Genomic DNA, 16,217 nt, shown 5'->3' with positions numbered 1-16,217 from the left:
GGGAAAAAGGTGCTGGGGATGCTGTCCCATCCAGCAAGAATTACGGCGAGACAGGACTACATAACATAAAGAAGTTTTGTACTTACCATAACGTTCCATGTTTGTAGTCCATCTCGCCTACATTCTTGCGCCCCACCCTCCTTCCTATATCCTGGAGGAACTGGTGGACTATCCTTTGCTGCCTGACCTTGTGATAGTTGTCTGTCCATATGCTATGGATTACAAAACAGATTCTTTAGTTTATATGCAAATAGTTATTGATAGAATAGTCTCTATTATGTAATTAGTTACTTTCTTACAAACAACATCTGGGTAATTGCCATGGTGCACCATGGGATAGGGTATAGCCTTGAGCCAGTAAAAGCTCTCGAGCTTTAGTATCGGCCGAGTCAGAGCCGAGGTTCGGCTCCTAACCCATCCAGCAAGAATGTGTGCGAGATGGACTACAAACATGAAACGTTATGGTAAGTACACAACTTCTTTTTTTCCTCTGATCTTGCAAATTTTGCTTGGCAGGCAAAGAGAAGTCAAATCCTGCTCATTTGCATACCAAAACTTAAATTTCACCACAAAATATAAACTTCTGTTCGATTAATGGACATAGGAGCTGGACAGAAGGATGGAAGTGAGCAGCATACAGCCTGCCCACTCGAGGTGGTGTGGCTCAAAGCTTGGGCGACAGCCAGTGGGAATACTGAGTGGTGCAACCTGCAGAATTCTGGCCATAGGAACATGCTGCTGCAGTATAGCCACATAGGCCAGGTGGCAGTCACGCACAGAAGTTCACATGCTCCTCTCCCATATAATAGCAGCATCGGCTCCCCCACAAGTGCTGAGGTTGTTAGGAGTTCCTGAGGTGGTGGTGGAGGTGGTGGGATTCCTGCTGTCTGTCTGAATGATGGCCTTGTGAAAAGCTCTCTCCTCAAGGGGAAAGGATGGGCCAGTGACAGCTCTTGTCGGCTCATAAGTCATGGGGGACTGATGGGCAGCATGCAGAAGGTACAAAAAAATTCAAGATCATCCAGACACAAGTTTAAAAACATCATAATTAGACTCAGAGTGAGTCAGTCCTCCAGGAAAAACAAGCCAATTTTGCCAGCTAATCATTCATATATGCACAGTTCGAACCTTCCCTCTCTTGGACATTCTCATAAATCTTATGTTTTTCCTTAAGTCTTCATCTTTTTGATCATCCACCTTCATCTGTACATGAGTGAACTGCTCCTTCAACATCTTGTTTCCCTGCTGCACACAAAATATGGCAACTGTTGACCATAAAGCACCACTTTGACATCTACATTACCAATGTCCATCTCAGCTGTGAAGTTTAATACTCTCAAAATTTAACTTTGAATTTTAGTCAGAACTGTATCCTGTCTGCCATATCACTTTCAAATTGTTGTCAAAATCACAGCCAAAGAGACTTTCACACCTGCAGTAAATGAAGTGACATCTAAATTCTCTAGATACCTATAGCTTCCATGGTTTTAATCATCATTCTGCCAAAAACTTCAGAGGGTTTAAAATCTAGCACTGCATTTTACTTCTTCGGGAATTCACTTTGCCTACACCATATGAACTAACACCATTTAGGGGGTGCTAAAAGAAAAAAATGTCAGTTCACGATAAACATCTGCAGTGCGGGCGGAGAAGACAACTTTCTTCGTGAAGCAGTGTGAGATCTTCCTCCAAGAAAGGGATTTTAATGCTGCTTAAGCTAAAAGATTCAAACAGAAGGCACAGTCAGCTAAGCAAATTCAAGTCTTAGGGTGGATGGAAGACCTCCTCCAAAAAAATGCTTAGCTGTAGAAATGGGGTATATCTGTAGGGAAGAAATCTGCAACAGCTGACAACTGGACCTTAACAAAGGCATAAACTAAGCACTTCTCAAACAGATCTGCTAAATATCTGAAAAAATGCTGGTATTACTTAGAATGTGCAAAAGACTGGGAATATACTCCATTAAGCCACAAAAGACTGCTTAGCACTGGGCTTCCTGGCCTTCTATAGAATGCATACCACATTCAGGTAAAAGTGGTCCCTAAAAAGAAGTAGGCAAAAATCATTCAGCCAGCCAGTTTTAGACTCTTGACATCTGGTTGTGCTGGAGAAATTTTCCTCTAATAACAGGGTACAGAGGGCTAGAAGGGGCAGAGAGCCTTCAGGATGTTCATACAGACTGGCTAAGAAAACCATAATTACCTTAGCCACAGGACAGCTATAAGAAAGCACATCACCCTTTTCTTTTTTGCTCTGAGAAGTGCTACTGGAACGACTGGCATGGGCAAGAATGCACAATGAAAGCCTTCTTTTCTTTCCCCAAAATGCTAACTTTATACACAGCAAATGATGATTTTCTTCATTAGGGGAAAAACAAACATTACTAATGATGGCAAAATGAACTTCATGGCAGGAGAAAAAGAAGTGAGAAGATAGAACATTTACCCTAAGTCACACACATGGTACTGTCTGCACTGATAACAGAAGGCAGCAAACACTACATCCCCTAATGAAATGATATGCAAAAAGCTTCACTGCAAAATGTGCCTTTTGGTAGATAAATGTTTGCAACGTAAATGCCTCAACAGCATTAAAACTATTTTATTTCAATTCTAGATTTAAACTGGAATGCCTCTGATGTTTTCAAAGAGATTTACTTACATGATTTGGTGATTGTTTGTTCAAAAACAATGGATCAACTCCTTCCACATTTTTCCTTCGTCCTCTTCTTTTTTTAATTATTGGCTGGTTGTCTGCTAACACCCCATTTGCACTTGGTATAAACCTGTTGGAGGCACCTGCTCAGATAAAATAAAATCCATCATGAGACATTATACACCATCTGAATCCCATTTACACTATAATAACTTTCAAGTACAACAGTGACAACAGTAAAGACAAAAAGTAATTTTTAGGGGCTCAAAAACTACCCGAAATGAAAAATCTAATCAAGCTACAAAACTGTTCACTTAGACCTAACAGTTACAAAAAAAGATCTGACACATACATACAAACCAAAAAAGAAAATACAGTGAACCAAGTTTCTGCAACACAGAGATGAGATAAATCCTGATTTACTGAGTCATGGCAGTAATCTCTACACTTCTGAATGCCTTCCATCACCACAAACCCCTTCTGGCCTGGCACCTTCAACTGTTCTTGACTAGGAGAAGCTTTTGTGTCAGCAGTGAAGAAAGTTCTTAAGGAGCTCCCCACCCACTTCCTGTCATCTGTCATCAGCACTTGCCTATAAACACAACAACCAAAAGCACTGCCCTGAACCAGTAAACTAGGAAAAACACCATTCCCAGGGTATAGGAACTGAATATTGCAACAGTGAGAAGTAGGGCATGTACTGTTATGGTAAGCTTTTACACAACTATACTGCGTCCTTCCTCTTCACTGCTGCATTATTACTTACTCTTGGGAGAGTACAAAAACTACTGGAAAGTATGGGAGGAGGAAGAGAGAAGAGTCCTCAGCAATCCCATGAAAGACAGCCCTGGCAATGACATCCAACGTTTAATGCCTGGTAAAAGTGGAGACCAAGTAGCAGCTTACAAGATGGGTATAACACCCAGACCCTTGCAAAAAAGCACCAGAAGAGGCTACTACCCTGATTTAATGAGCATGAGCAGAAGAGTAAAGTTGTCTGTCCTGAAAAGAACAACACAAGGAAATAGCCTAAAGAGATCCAGGAGGAGACGACTTGCTTAGACACTACCAAACTCAATTTTCTGGCATGAAAAGAAACAAACGCTCAGATTTTCTGCTACATTTTGTCTTATCCAAGTAATATCTGCGCTGTCTCTGTAAATCCAAGATGTGTAGTACCTTCTCATTAGCAGACTGTCAGGAAGGAAAAAAGGAGGAAAGCTGAATAGCCTGATTCAAGGACAAATTAACCTCCTTGGGCACAGAACCACATTGGGCACAGAATAAGGATTAGTACGAAGAGACACACTGCCCTTGTGAGGAGAAAAAAAAAAGACCGCCACGAGGGCTTGGAGTTCAGAATTTCTCTTGGCAGAAGTAAGAGTCATCAACAGCACAGTCTTCCAAGTACAACGTTGCAGTCATCACACTTGGGTTATCCTGCCAGGGGTAGCTCTCAGTCAGCCCAAATATCAGAGGCTCAGTATTTCTGTGTTGGTTGCTGTCACTCCAGGATTGACGTCAGGTCGTCAGTGGTATAAAAACAGGCAGCCGATGCCATTGCATCAGTTTTTCTTGCCTCAAATGTCAGGAGGCCCCAAAATGGAGCTAAGTTATGGTGGAAAAACACCACCAGTAGAAAGTAAATACCAACAGCCCTGTAAGGGTGAGGAAGAGAGAAACAGAAAAAGGGGCTGGAGGGTGGGAAACCAGGACTGCAACAGTGAATACACTCGAACATCTACATTTATGGTAAGTGTACACAACTGTACTATGTTCTTCCTGTTTCACTGTTGCAGTCCTCACATTTGGGTTGATTCCCAAGGCTGAGGATCGGGTGAAGGCAGTCAAGAAGATTTGGGGTTGATTAGAATGCCCTGCAGGACTGCAGTTGCAAAGCCTGCCCTGGATTTTGAAAAGATAGGCAGGTGGTAATGCTTGGTTAAGGTATGACCAGAACTCCATGTTGCAGCTTCTAGGATGTCCCTAGTAGGGACTTCTCTAAGAAAGGCTGTAGAGGTTGAAGTTGCCCTAGCTGAATGTGTTCTGACCTCCAGTGGGGGGTGGTTCCCCATGGTATTCGTAACTGAAATGGATGCAGTGTGCTAAGCATTTGGAGATGGTTTGTTTTGATATGGCTTTGCCCTCTGCACGTGGTGCAAAGCTGACTAGTAATTGGTCACATTTCCTAAAGGGCTTAGTTCTATCCAGGTAGAATCTGAGCTGTCTGTGCACATCTTAAGAGTGCAGGATCCTTTCCCCCTTATTTTGAGGTTTAGGGAAAAAGGTGGGCAAATGAATAGATTGGTTGAGAGCCACAATGGACGCCACCTTAGGCAAGAAAGTTGGGTATAGTCCTGAGGAAGACCCTGTCAGCATGAAAAATGTTGAAAGGTTCTACAGCCATAAGTGCATGCAACTCAGACACTCTTCTAGCTGAAGTGATGGCCAGAAGCAAGGCTGTTTTCCAAGAGAGGAATTTTAACTCTGCTGAGGCTGCAGGCTCAAAGGGGGGGGGGGGGGAGTGTGAGCTTTTCCAATACAAAGTTAAGGTCCCAAGCAGGAGTAGGGGCTCTCCTTGGAGGCTTTAAGTTGTTAGCCCCTCTCAGGAATTGTTTGATGAGAGGGCGTGAAAAAAGAGGTGGCTCAGTGCTGTAACGTGCAGAGATGGCAGAGGCATGAATTTTAATGTAAGAGAAAAATTGGCCCCTGTGGAGTAGTTCTGCTAGGTAATCCAGGATGAGAGGTAAGGAGGGCTGTGATGGGTCAGCTTCTTTAGTCTGGATCCAGGAACAATACCTTTTCTACTTTTCAGCATAGGATTTCCTAGTACTGGGTCGTCTGGCTTCACTTATGAAGTCCAGGACTTGTTTGCTTAGGGTGGCCACTGGAGGAGAAGTCAAGGAATAAGCCAGGCTGCTAGGTTCAGTGTCTGCAACTGTGGATGCAAGACCTCTCCGTCCTGCTGAGTTAGGAGAGTTGGAATCTGGGGTAGGTGCCATGGAGGCAACGGTGACAGACTGCGCAGTAGTGGGTACCAGTGTTGGTGTGGCCAGTCTGGGGCAATCAGGATTGCCCTTGGTCTTTCCTCCCTTATTTTGAGTAATACTCTGGTCAGAAGAGGTAGAGGGGGAAATGCATAGATTGAGAGGTTTGCCCACTGGAAGGATAGGGCCTGCACTTTCCAGGCCTTGCTGTGACGTTCCCTGGTGCAGCATTTGTTGAGCTGGTGGTTGTAGAGGGAGGCAAATAAGTCCACCTTCGGGGTACCCCAATTTTGGGTTACAAGGTTGAAGGTGTTGTGGTTTAATTGCCACTCGTATGAGTCTAGGAGATTTCTGCTTAGGTTGTCTGCCAGAGAGTTTTGGTTGCCTGGCAGGAATTGAGCTTGCAGATGAATATGCAAGGCTGAGGCTGTGTTCCAAAGGGTCATGGCTAGCCTGCAGAGCGGGTAGGAGTGGGTTCCCCCCTGCTTGTTGATGTACCACATTACTGTGGTGTTGTCGGTTTCGATAAGTAGAGGCCCTGGAGACAGCAGGGGACTGAAAGCGGTCAGAGCATGCTGAACAGCTAGCAGCTCTTTTTAGATGATGTGCATATGAATTTGGTTTGGGCTCCAATGGCCCTAAATGCACCTGCCGTCCAGGAGAGCACCCCAGAAATAGTCTGATGCATCTGTGGTAGGATCTGGGCAACATGGGGCTGTGAAAAGGGAAGTCCCTTGTTGTGGTTACATGCTGCTGCCCACCAAAGAAAATCTTTCCTTAAACAGGATATCATAGGTATAATAGTTTCCAGGTCCTGTGAATGTTGACAACAAAAGCTTTTTAAGTACCACTGAAGTTTCCTCATATGCAGTCTGGCATATGGAATTAGTAGAATGCAGGAGGCCATGAACCCTAGGGCTTGCAGGATTATCCTTGCGGATAACTGGGTTCTGGTGGCCAGTTGAGAGAAGTAGCCTGTCAGACAGGCTTGCTTTTTTGGAGTCAGAAATGCCATCTGGGATGCCGTGTCCAGGCTTGCTCCTAGGAATACAATTCTTTGACTGGGGACAAGTTTGAATTTCTTCTCATTGATAGTGTACCCCAGTGAGGTTAGTAGGTCCATTACAAATGTCAGGTGCTGCAACAGCATTTCCTGTCTGCCTGAATCAGGCAGTCATCCAAGTACGGGTAAATCTGAATTTTTCTCTGTCTGTAATGAGCAATTTCTAAAGCCAGGCATTTTGTGAATACTCTGGGAGCAGTGGATAAGCCAAAGTGAAGTGCAGAGAACTGATAATGCTTAGATCCTGCCCTGAAGCGAAGGTATTTCCTGCATGAGTCCCTTATAGGGATGTGCAGATAGGCTTCTTTTAAATCCAGGGTAGCTAACCAGGCATCTTTGGCCAGCATAGGAAGAAGCTGCTGCAGTGTGAGCATTTTGAATTTTGGTACCACCAGGAAGGTGTTTAGAATGGAAAGATCTAGGATTGGGCGCAAAGAGCCCTCTTTTCTGTGTACCAGGAAAAGTATGGAATAAAACCCTTGACCCATCTGTTCGGCAGGAACAGGCTGAATTGCCCTTATAGAGAGCAGAAATTTAACTTGCTTTTGTGCCTCTGCCCAGTGGTTTGGAGGAAGGTCTGGGAACCCTATTGGGGTTGGCAGTGAGTGGAAGTAAAATATGTACCCCTGGGATACAATGTTGAGGACCCATCGGTCTTTGGTAATGGAAATCTAGTTTTTTGCATGATGGGCAATTTTTCCTCCTAGGGGTACAAGCAACTGGGCAGAGGTGGGGAGTGGAGTTGAGAAGTCATTGGGAATTTTTCCCATAAGGGGGTGGCTTAGCACTCTCTGTTTTTGAAGTGGAGACACTCCATTGCTTACATCTCTGCATACCCTGAGACTGTAGTCTGGGGGGGGGGGGTCTGTTTCCCCTGGGTCTAGTATGAGATGACCTAGAGGGGGCTGGAAAGGACCAATGGTTTGAGGGGAAATGCCTACTGAATCTAGGAGGCTGTACTTGCAAGAAATATTTGACTGTCTGCATAGATTTAGCTTTTTCTTCCATCTTTTTAAGAACTTCTGCTTTGGTGCCAAACAGATTGCCCTTATTCAAAGAAGCATCTAGTAATTTTGATATGACATGGTCTGGAAAGGTCTGCTCCTTAAGCCAAGCATGCCTTCTCAGTACAGAACCAGTGACTGGTGCCCTGCAAGATGCTTCTAGGGTGTCAAAACCACACTGCAATGTATGCTTGTTGACTTGGCTTGCAAAATGCATAAGCTCTTGTAATTCTTCTGCACAGTCCATAAAGGTAGCTATTTTTTGCTTAATAAGTTCCATAATATGTTGCAAGTACCTCAGCATGTGAAACTGGCAATTCAAAGCCCTAATGGCAAGAGTTGCAGAGGTGTATACTTTCTTACCCCATCTGTCTAAAGCTCTGGAATCCCTGTCCGAAGGAGTGGGATTCTTAGCTGTAGTTGCTTTGATACCTTTGGGCCCCTGGGAAATGACCTCTGGGTCAGAAGTAGGATTTTTGAAAAGGAATTTGAGAGAATCAGGAACTCTGTAGTACCTGTCTGGTTTCCTAGGAGCAGGGGGTAAGGTATCAGGAGTTAAAGTGGATTCCATAAAGACATCATCCACATCATTATTGCTAAAGGCCTACGTTGTGGCAAGTCTAGAAATTCTCTGTCACTTTTTAGACTGAGGATAGTCTTGGCATTCCCAGTGGAAATGTTCTCTTAAAGTATGCAAGGTTTCACCAAAAGAAATATCCTCTGGAGGAGAAGCAGACTGAATAGATTCATCTGCATCTGAATCCTCATAAGCAGATAAAGGCATGTCTTCACAATCAGATACCTCAGAGTCGCCGGACTCTGTCTGTTAAAGCTGCTGGGGACAGGTTTCTTTTTTGCTTAGTAGGGGAAGGCCGACTTCCCCTAATCAACATAATAAGGTCTTATGCCATTTTAAGCATTTGATGTTGTGGCAAGGAAGCGGGTGCATTGCGGTCTTCGTTTTTTTAGGCGTAGCGTGTACTCTTGGCCTTAGAAACTTGGTAGTTTTAGACAAAACTGAAAACGCGAAAGAAGTCGGTTTGTGTCGAACATCGGTAGTGTAAAGAACCTCCTCAGAAGCCGGTGCCTGTTCAGCAGCTCCAAACCCATCCAAGGTAGAGACATCCACAGATTCTGTCGAAGTAGTCTCGTGGCATATCGGACTCCGAATGAGTCTCGGTAGAGGCCTACGAATCCACTGAAGCGGGCATCAGGGGCTGCAAAAGCGCCTCACTGAGTACCGGCGAACTGGTGACTAACTTAACGGAAGCATCGTCGGCAGCTTTGGACCTGTGTGGTCTGTCTCTGTCTTTAGCCTTAGGTTTTTTTCGGTAGATTGGTAGTCAGATGGCTTACCGAAGCCATTTCGGAATATGGAGATGGAGAATGACAGTATTTAGCGACAATAAGGGCCCGATGACGAATAGTTCGGGTGTTGAACAAGGCACAAAACCGACAGCGGGGGACATCGTGGTCTGGGCCTAAACAGATGATTCAGTAAGAATGAAAATCTCGGTGTGGTATTTGCTTTCCACAGGCAAGACAATTGTTAACTTTTTCTGACATCGGTTAGAGCAAGAAAAAAGGATCCCCAACAGGGTACTTAGCTTTAGAAGACTTCAGGATAATTCAATTCGATAACGAAAACTCAGGTAGCGGCCGATCGGCACTCGTGCGAACTGCTTCTGCTTTGGGCTCCTCGGCAACAAAGACTGATGTAATGGCATCGGCTGCTTATTTTTATACCCCTGATGACCTGACTTCAGACCTGGAGCGACAGCAACCGATGCAGAAATACTAAGTCTCTGGTATTCGGGCTGACTGAGGGCTACCTGCAGGCAGATAACCCAAGTGTGATGACTGCAACAGTGAAACACGAAGAACATCAACCAGGTTTCAAGCATCGGCAAATTTGGTTACCCAGAGCTCCTGATTTCAGAGTTGGAGATTGGGGAAGTATATGTTGAACAGCAAAGTTCCCAGGACAGAACCCTGTGATATCCCACTGGTTATTTTCAAGTTCTCTGTCACCCTTACAGTGTGGGTTCTGTATCCCTGCCAATTTGTAATCCATCTAACAAGAAAGGGTTTGATTGGGAGAGCAATTAGCTTGTTGATAATGTTGTCATGTGGTATAGTTATCAAATGCTTTGACAAGATCAAGGTATACTGTAAGAACAGCTAGACTGCTGTCCAGGGTTTGTGTTACCCTCTCAAAAACAGATTCATTGATTCATTAGATATGATCTACCCTTAAAGTCAAACTGCTGGGACTGAAGTCTTATGAGATTTCTATATTGTACTTTACTAGGTCTGTTATGACGTGTTCCATGGGCTAGTATAAAGTACAGTTGTGTACACTTTCCATAAATGTAGATGTTCGAGTGTATTCACTGCTGCAGTCATTACATTTGGGTAATCTGCTGGCAGGTTGCCCTCAGTCAGCCTGAATTCCAAAGTCTTGGGTCCTGCGTCGGTTGCGGTCTTCTCTTCCATGATGTCAGGTAGTCAGGGGTATAAAACATGCAGCCAATGCCATTTTCTTTAGTTTTTCTTGCCCCAATGTCAGGTGCCCCCAAAAAGGTAGCAATATTATAAATATATATATATATATATATATATATATATATATATATATATATATATATATATATATATATATATATATATATATATATATATATCTACATGCATCAATATAAAGTTTACCTTCATCTACAAGCAAATAACCACATAGGCTGTAGAGGATAGAGAAGGAAAGATAAAATGTAGAATGACAGGGGGATGGCGGGAGGGTAACCTGGACTGCAACAGTGAATACACTCGAACATCTACATTTATGGTAAGTGTACATAACTGTACTATGTTCTTCGTGTTTCACTGTTGCAGTCATTACATTTGGGTAGAATCCCAAAGCTATGGTTGAGAGGCTGGAGCTAAACAGCATTAGGTGAGGCTATAAGGCCCTGCAGCACTGCAGTGGCAAAGCCTGCCCTGGACTTAGAGTAGAGAGGCAAATGGTAATGCTTTGTAAAGGTGTGAACAGAACTCCAAGTAGCAGCCTCTAGAATGTCCTTGGTTGGTACTCCTCTGAGAAAGGCTGCTGAAGTAGCTGCAGCCCTGGTGGAGTGAGACCTAATGCCCTTGGGCACAGGTTTGCCATGGTGTAAGTAGCAGAGATGGATGCCATGGCTTATCCACTTTGAAATTGTCTGCTTTGAAATAGCCTTTCCTTCTGATCCTGCAGCATATGACACTAGTAATTGCTCAGTTTTTCTTACAGCTTTAGTCCTGCTCAAGTAGAATCTTAGCTGTCTGTGCACGTCCAAGGAATGCAGAATTCTCTCCCCTTTGTTCTGCGGATTTGGATAAAAAGTTGGCAGATGAACTGTTTTGGTTAAGAGCCACACTGGAAACTACCTTAGGCATAAAAGTAGGATTTGTCCTCAGGGACACCCTGTCTGGGTAAAATATGATAAAAGTCTCTACAGCCATGAGGGCCTGTAACTCTGAAACTCTTCTTGCTGAAGTAATTGCTAGCAGCAGAGCTGTCTTCCATGATAAGAACTTTATATCAGCGGTAGCAGCTGGTTCAAATGGAGGCAGGGTGAGCTTTTCCAACACATAATTTAGGTCCCATGCAGGTGATCTTCTAGGAGGCCTTAAATATTTGGCTCCTCTAGGATACTGCTTTAGTAAAGGATGAGAAAAGATTGGTGGCTCTGTATTGTAATGAGCAGAAATGGCAGAGGCAGGGATTTTGATTGATGAGAAAGATAGGCCTTTGTCAAGCATCTCAGTTACGTATTGTAATATCTGAGGAATATGTCGTTCTTCTGTATCAGTCCCTTGTGCTTGATTCCGAGTACAGAATCTCTTCCATTTGTCAGCATAAGATCTTCTAGTACTAGCCCTTCTGGCTTCCAAAATGACATCCATCACAGCTTTACTGAGAGGTGTCGTTTGTATGATTACATGATTAGCCATGCTGGCAGGTTCAGAGTCTGTAGTTGATTGTGCAGGATCCGATTGTTTTGCTGGGAGAGCAGTTGTGGTTTTTGAGGCAAGGTCCAAGCTGGGTATTGAGACAAGTTCCTTAGGACTGCGTACCAGTATTGGCGGGGCCAGTCTGGAGCAATTAATATCATCTTTGGCTTCTCTTGTCTGATTTCTAGGAGGACCTTGGGTAGAAGAGGCAGAGGAGGAAAGACGTCCACTTTCCATGCTTGTCTGTGATAAGTCCTTGTACAGAATCTTTTCAGTTGATAATTTTGAGGAGAGGCAAATAGATCTATGTCTGGGCTCCCCCATTTCTCTGTTATCACGCTGAAGACTTGTGGATTTAGTTTCCACTCGTGAGGATCCATAAGGTTTCTGCTTAAATCGTCTGCCAGAGTGTTTTGTTTTCCTGGCAGGAATTGAGCTTGAAGATGTATTTGGTAGGTCAAAGCTGTGTCCCACAGTGCCATGGCTAATCTGCAAAGGGGGTAAGAGTGTGTGCCCCCTTGCTTGTTTATATACCACATGACTGTGGTGTTGTCCGTCTTTATCAGAAGTGGTCCTGGATGAAGTAAGTTCTTGAAGGCTGTTAGGGCATTTTGAACTGCTAGCATCTCTTTCTGGTTGATATGTAGATGCATTTGATTTGGTGCCCATATGCCCTGACTGCATCTTCCTGCCATGTGGCCCCCCAGGCATAATCTGATGCATCTGTTGTTAAGGTTTGCTTGGCAGGGGGTAGAGTGAAGGGCCATCCCATGTTTTGGTGACGGGCCTTTGCCCACCATAGAAACTCCTGTTGCAGGCAGGGAATGAGAGGAATCATTGTTTCCAGACTGTGTGAATGTTGACTCCATAACCTTTTTAGGTACCATTGAAGTTTCCTCATATACAGTCTTGCATATGGAATTAGTAGGATGCAGGATGCCATGAAGCCCAGAGCCTGCAGAATTTGTCTTGCAGAAGACTGTGCTTTTGTTGCCATCAGTTTGAAGTAAGCAGTCAGTTGCCTTTGTCTAGCGTGAGGTAAGCCATCTGGGCAGTTGTATTCAAGCTTGCACCCAGGAATGTTATTTTTTGAGAGGGTACCAGTTGTGATTTCTTTTCGTTTATTGTGTACCCTAGGCATGTTAGAAGCCTTTTCACAAATGCCAGGTGTCGTAGAAGTGTCTCCTTGTTCTCTGCTTGAATGAGACAGTCGTCCAAGTACGGATATATTTGAATATGTCTTTGTCTGCAAAATGCAATTACTGGTGCCAGGCACTTTGTAAAGACCCTGGGCGCAGTAGATAACCAAAGGGCAGTACAGAGAACTGGTAATGCATTAAGCCAGCCTTGAATCTGAGGTATCTTCTGCACGACTGTCTTATTGGGACATGCAGGTATGCCTCTTTTAGGTCTAAAGTCACCAGCCAAGCATTCTTGCCCAGCATGGGCAGAAGCTGTTGCAAAGTGAGCATTATGAATTTTGGAATGTCCAGGTATGTGTTCAAAATCGATAAATCCAGTACTGGCCGCCAGGCCTTGTCCTTTCTGGGTACCAAGAAAGGCCTTGAGTAAAAACCTTGTCCTTTTTCCTGTTCTGGTACTGTTTGAATGGCCCCCATATCCACGAGGGACTTAACCTGTTTCTGTGCCTCTGCCCATTGTGTTTTTGGCAGATCTGGCCAACAATTTGTCGTTGGCAGAGTGTGGAAATGGAATCTGTATCCTTGTGATACGATGTTTAGTACCCACTTGTCCTGGGTTATTAACTGCCAATTTTGAGCAAAAAGTGCTAAATTTCCCCCTATGGATGCTGCCAATAGATAAGTGCTTGGTGTAGGCAGAGGGAAGTCATTGGGATTGCTTTATGTAAGTTTGCGCTTTATCTCCTCCAGATTTGGAGGTGGATGCACCCCATTGCTTTGACCTGTATGAGTCTTGAGCCTGGTACATGGAACCCTTAAGGCGTCTGGATTTGCCCCTTTGTGCTCTGTCTGACACATGAAAGGACCAATTTTTTGTACGCCAGTGTCTACAGAATCTAGGTGGTTGCACTTGTAAGAAATCTTTAACAGTTTGCATGGACTTAGCTTTGTCTTCCATTTTCTTTAAAACCTCTTCTGCCTTAATACCAAACAGAGAATCATGCTGTAAAGGTGCATCTAGCAATTTAGCTTCAACATGATCACGCAAATTTTGTTCCTTTAACCAGGCATGCCTCCTAATCACAGACCCAGTAACTGCGGCCCTGCAGGAGGCCTCTAAAGAATCAAAACCACATTGCAAAGTATGCTTTCCAACTTGTTCAGCGGCATGCAATAATTCCTGCAATTCCTTAATTTCTGCACAATCTGAAATTAACATAATTTTCTGTTTCAGCAATCCCATAACATGTTGTGGTACTTAAGCATATGAAATTGACAGTTTAAAGTCCTGATTGCCAAGGTTGCAGATGTATAAACCTTTTTTCCCCGTCTGTCCAGTGCCCTTGAATCTCTGTTGGAGGGGGTAGGGTTTTTTGCTGTTGAGGCCTTAACTCCCTTTGGACCCTGTGAAATAGTTTCAGGATCAGCAGCAGGGTTTCTAAATAAAAATTTATGAGAGTCAGGGACCCTTTAATATCTGTCAGGCTTACTCGGAGCAGGAGGTAAGGAGTCAGGGGTCAGGGGTCAGGCTTGACTCCGAAAACACATCATCCACAATGTCTAAAACAGGGGGAATGGCTAAAGGCTTGTGCTGAGGGAGAAGAAGGAAATCCCTGAGCCTCTTTTTTGATTCTGAGAAGTCTTGATTCTCCCAGTGAAAATGCTCCCTCAAAGTATGCAAGGTTTCTCCAAATGAATAATCCTCAGGAGGAGATGCAGATGGAATAGACTCCTCAGCATCAGAATCCTCATAGGGAGGTAAAGACAATTCCTGATCAGAAGAGGAATCAGAATCAGAAGAAATAGAAACCTGATCTGAAGATTCATAGTCAGTGCCTTGCCTAGGCCTCTTATCTGTAGGAGGATGGGTACCCCTGATCAAGGTAAAAAGGTCTTCAGCCATTTTGATCATCTGTTTTTTAGGCATAGAGGCCTGTGCACGTGGCTCAGGCGTCGGTTTTTTAGTTTTAGAAGATGTCTTTGCCTTTGGTTTTGCAGCTTTCATCGATTTGACATATGAATGTTAAGGTCTGAATACACCCTCAGAAGCCGGTGCCTGTTCAGCGGCTCTGGAACCATCCGAGGGAGATACATCCATCGGTCCAATACCTTGAGTATCTTGTGACATGCCAGACTCCACATGGGTGTCGGTAGTGGCTTGCGACTCGAAGGTAGTGGGTATCAGGGGCTGGCTCGGAGACTGGCTTAGGAGAAGCTTCGTCAGTTTTGGATCTCGACTTCCTTTCTCTGTCCTTTTCTTTGCGTTTTTTTATGTACTCCGGTAGTCGGATTGCTATCCGACGACATTTCTGGGTAGTTAAATCTGTTTCCAAAATACTTAGATGCAAAAATATACCGACACTTAATAGTGTGTTGGTTAAATCTAGCACAAAACCGACAGCCAGGCACGTTGTGATCAGGGCCTAGGAAAGGAATACAGTATAAATGGAAATCCTTATGAGGTATTTGCTTCCCACAAGTAATACAATTATTAACTTTTTCTGACATTGGTAAAAAGCAAGAAAAAAGTTTCCCCAACGGGATACTTAGCTTTAGTGAAGACTTCGGTTCTGAAACTCAAACTTGAATATTTCAGTAGTCAGCCGACCGGCACTTGCGAAATGCTTCTGCTTCGGGCACCGCGCGGCAAGAAAGACTAAAGAAAATGGCGTTTGCTGCATGTTTTAAACCCCCGATGACCTGACGTCATGGAAGAGAAGACAGCAACCGACGCAGGACACAAGACTTTGGAATTTAGGCCGACTGAGGGCAACCTGCCAGCAGATTACCCAAATGTAATGACTGCAACACTGAATCACGAAGAACATCAGGCTAGTCAGGTTGATGGGTCTGTAATAATCAGGGACTGTGGTAGGTCCTCCCCTTGTGAAAAGTCACTAAAAAGTACAGTTGTTTACACTTACCATAAAAGTAGATGTTTGAGTGTATTCACTGTTGCAGTCATCAGATTTGGATTATCCCTGCCAGGGTAGCCCTCAGTTGGCCCGAATACCAGAGGCTTAGTACTTCTGCATTGGTTGCTGTCACTTCAGGACTGACGTCAGGTCGTCAGTAGTATAAAGTAAGGCAGCTGACACCATTACATCAGTATTTCTTGCCCTGTCAGGAGCCCCCATGTGGGAGCCAAGATATGTCAGAAGAGCCCCACCAGTAGAAAAGTAAATACCAAAAAAGTTCAGTGTAATAAGAGAGAGAGAGAGAGAGAGAGAGAGAGAGAAAGGGGGATGGAGGGAGGGAAACCAGGACTGAACAGTGAATACACTCGAACATCTACATTTATGGTGAGTGTATACAACTGTACTATGTCCTTCGTGTTTCACTGTTGCAGTCATCACATTTGGGTTGCTTCCCAAAGCTA

At 44.2% G+C, this 16,217-nt stretch overlaps 1 protein-coding gene across 1 annotated transcript in view; it reads right to left on the bottom strand.

The window, feature by feature from the left end:
- The window catches only part of CHD9 (chromodomain helicase DNA binding protein 9), a 2,842,495-nt gene that overhangs the window by 249,569 nt on the left and 2,576,709 nt on the right, over positions 1–16,217 (bottom strand). The window contains exon 35 of the mRNA XM_044082017.1: positions 2,662–2,798. Within this exon, the coding sequence (XP_043937952.1) occupies positions 2,662–2,798 (137 nt within the window). The remainder of the gene's footprint in view (positions 1–2,661; positions 2,799–16,217) is intronic.

This window comes from Protopterus annectens, chromosome 8.part1 (genome assembly GCF_019279795.1).
Source record: "Protopterus annectens isolate FY-2018-M chromosome 8.part1, PAN1.0, whole genome shotgun sequence".
Lineage (NCBI taxonomy): Eukaryota > Metazoa > Chordata > Ceratodontiformes > Protopteridae > Protopterus > Protopterus annectens.
This window is presented reverse-complemented; position numbering and strand designations above follow the sequence as displayed.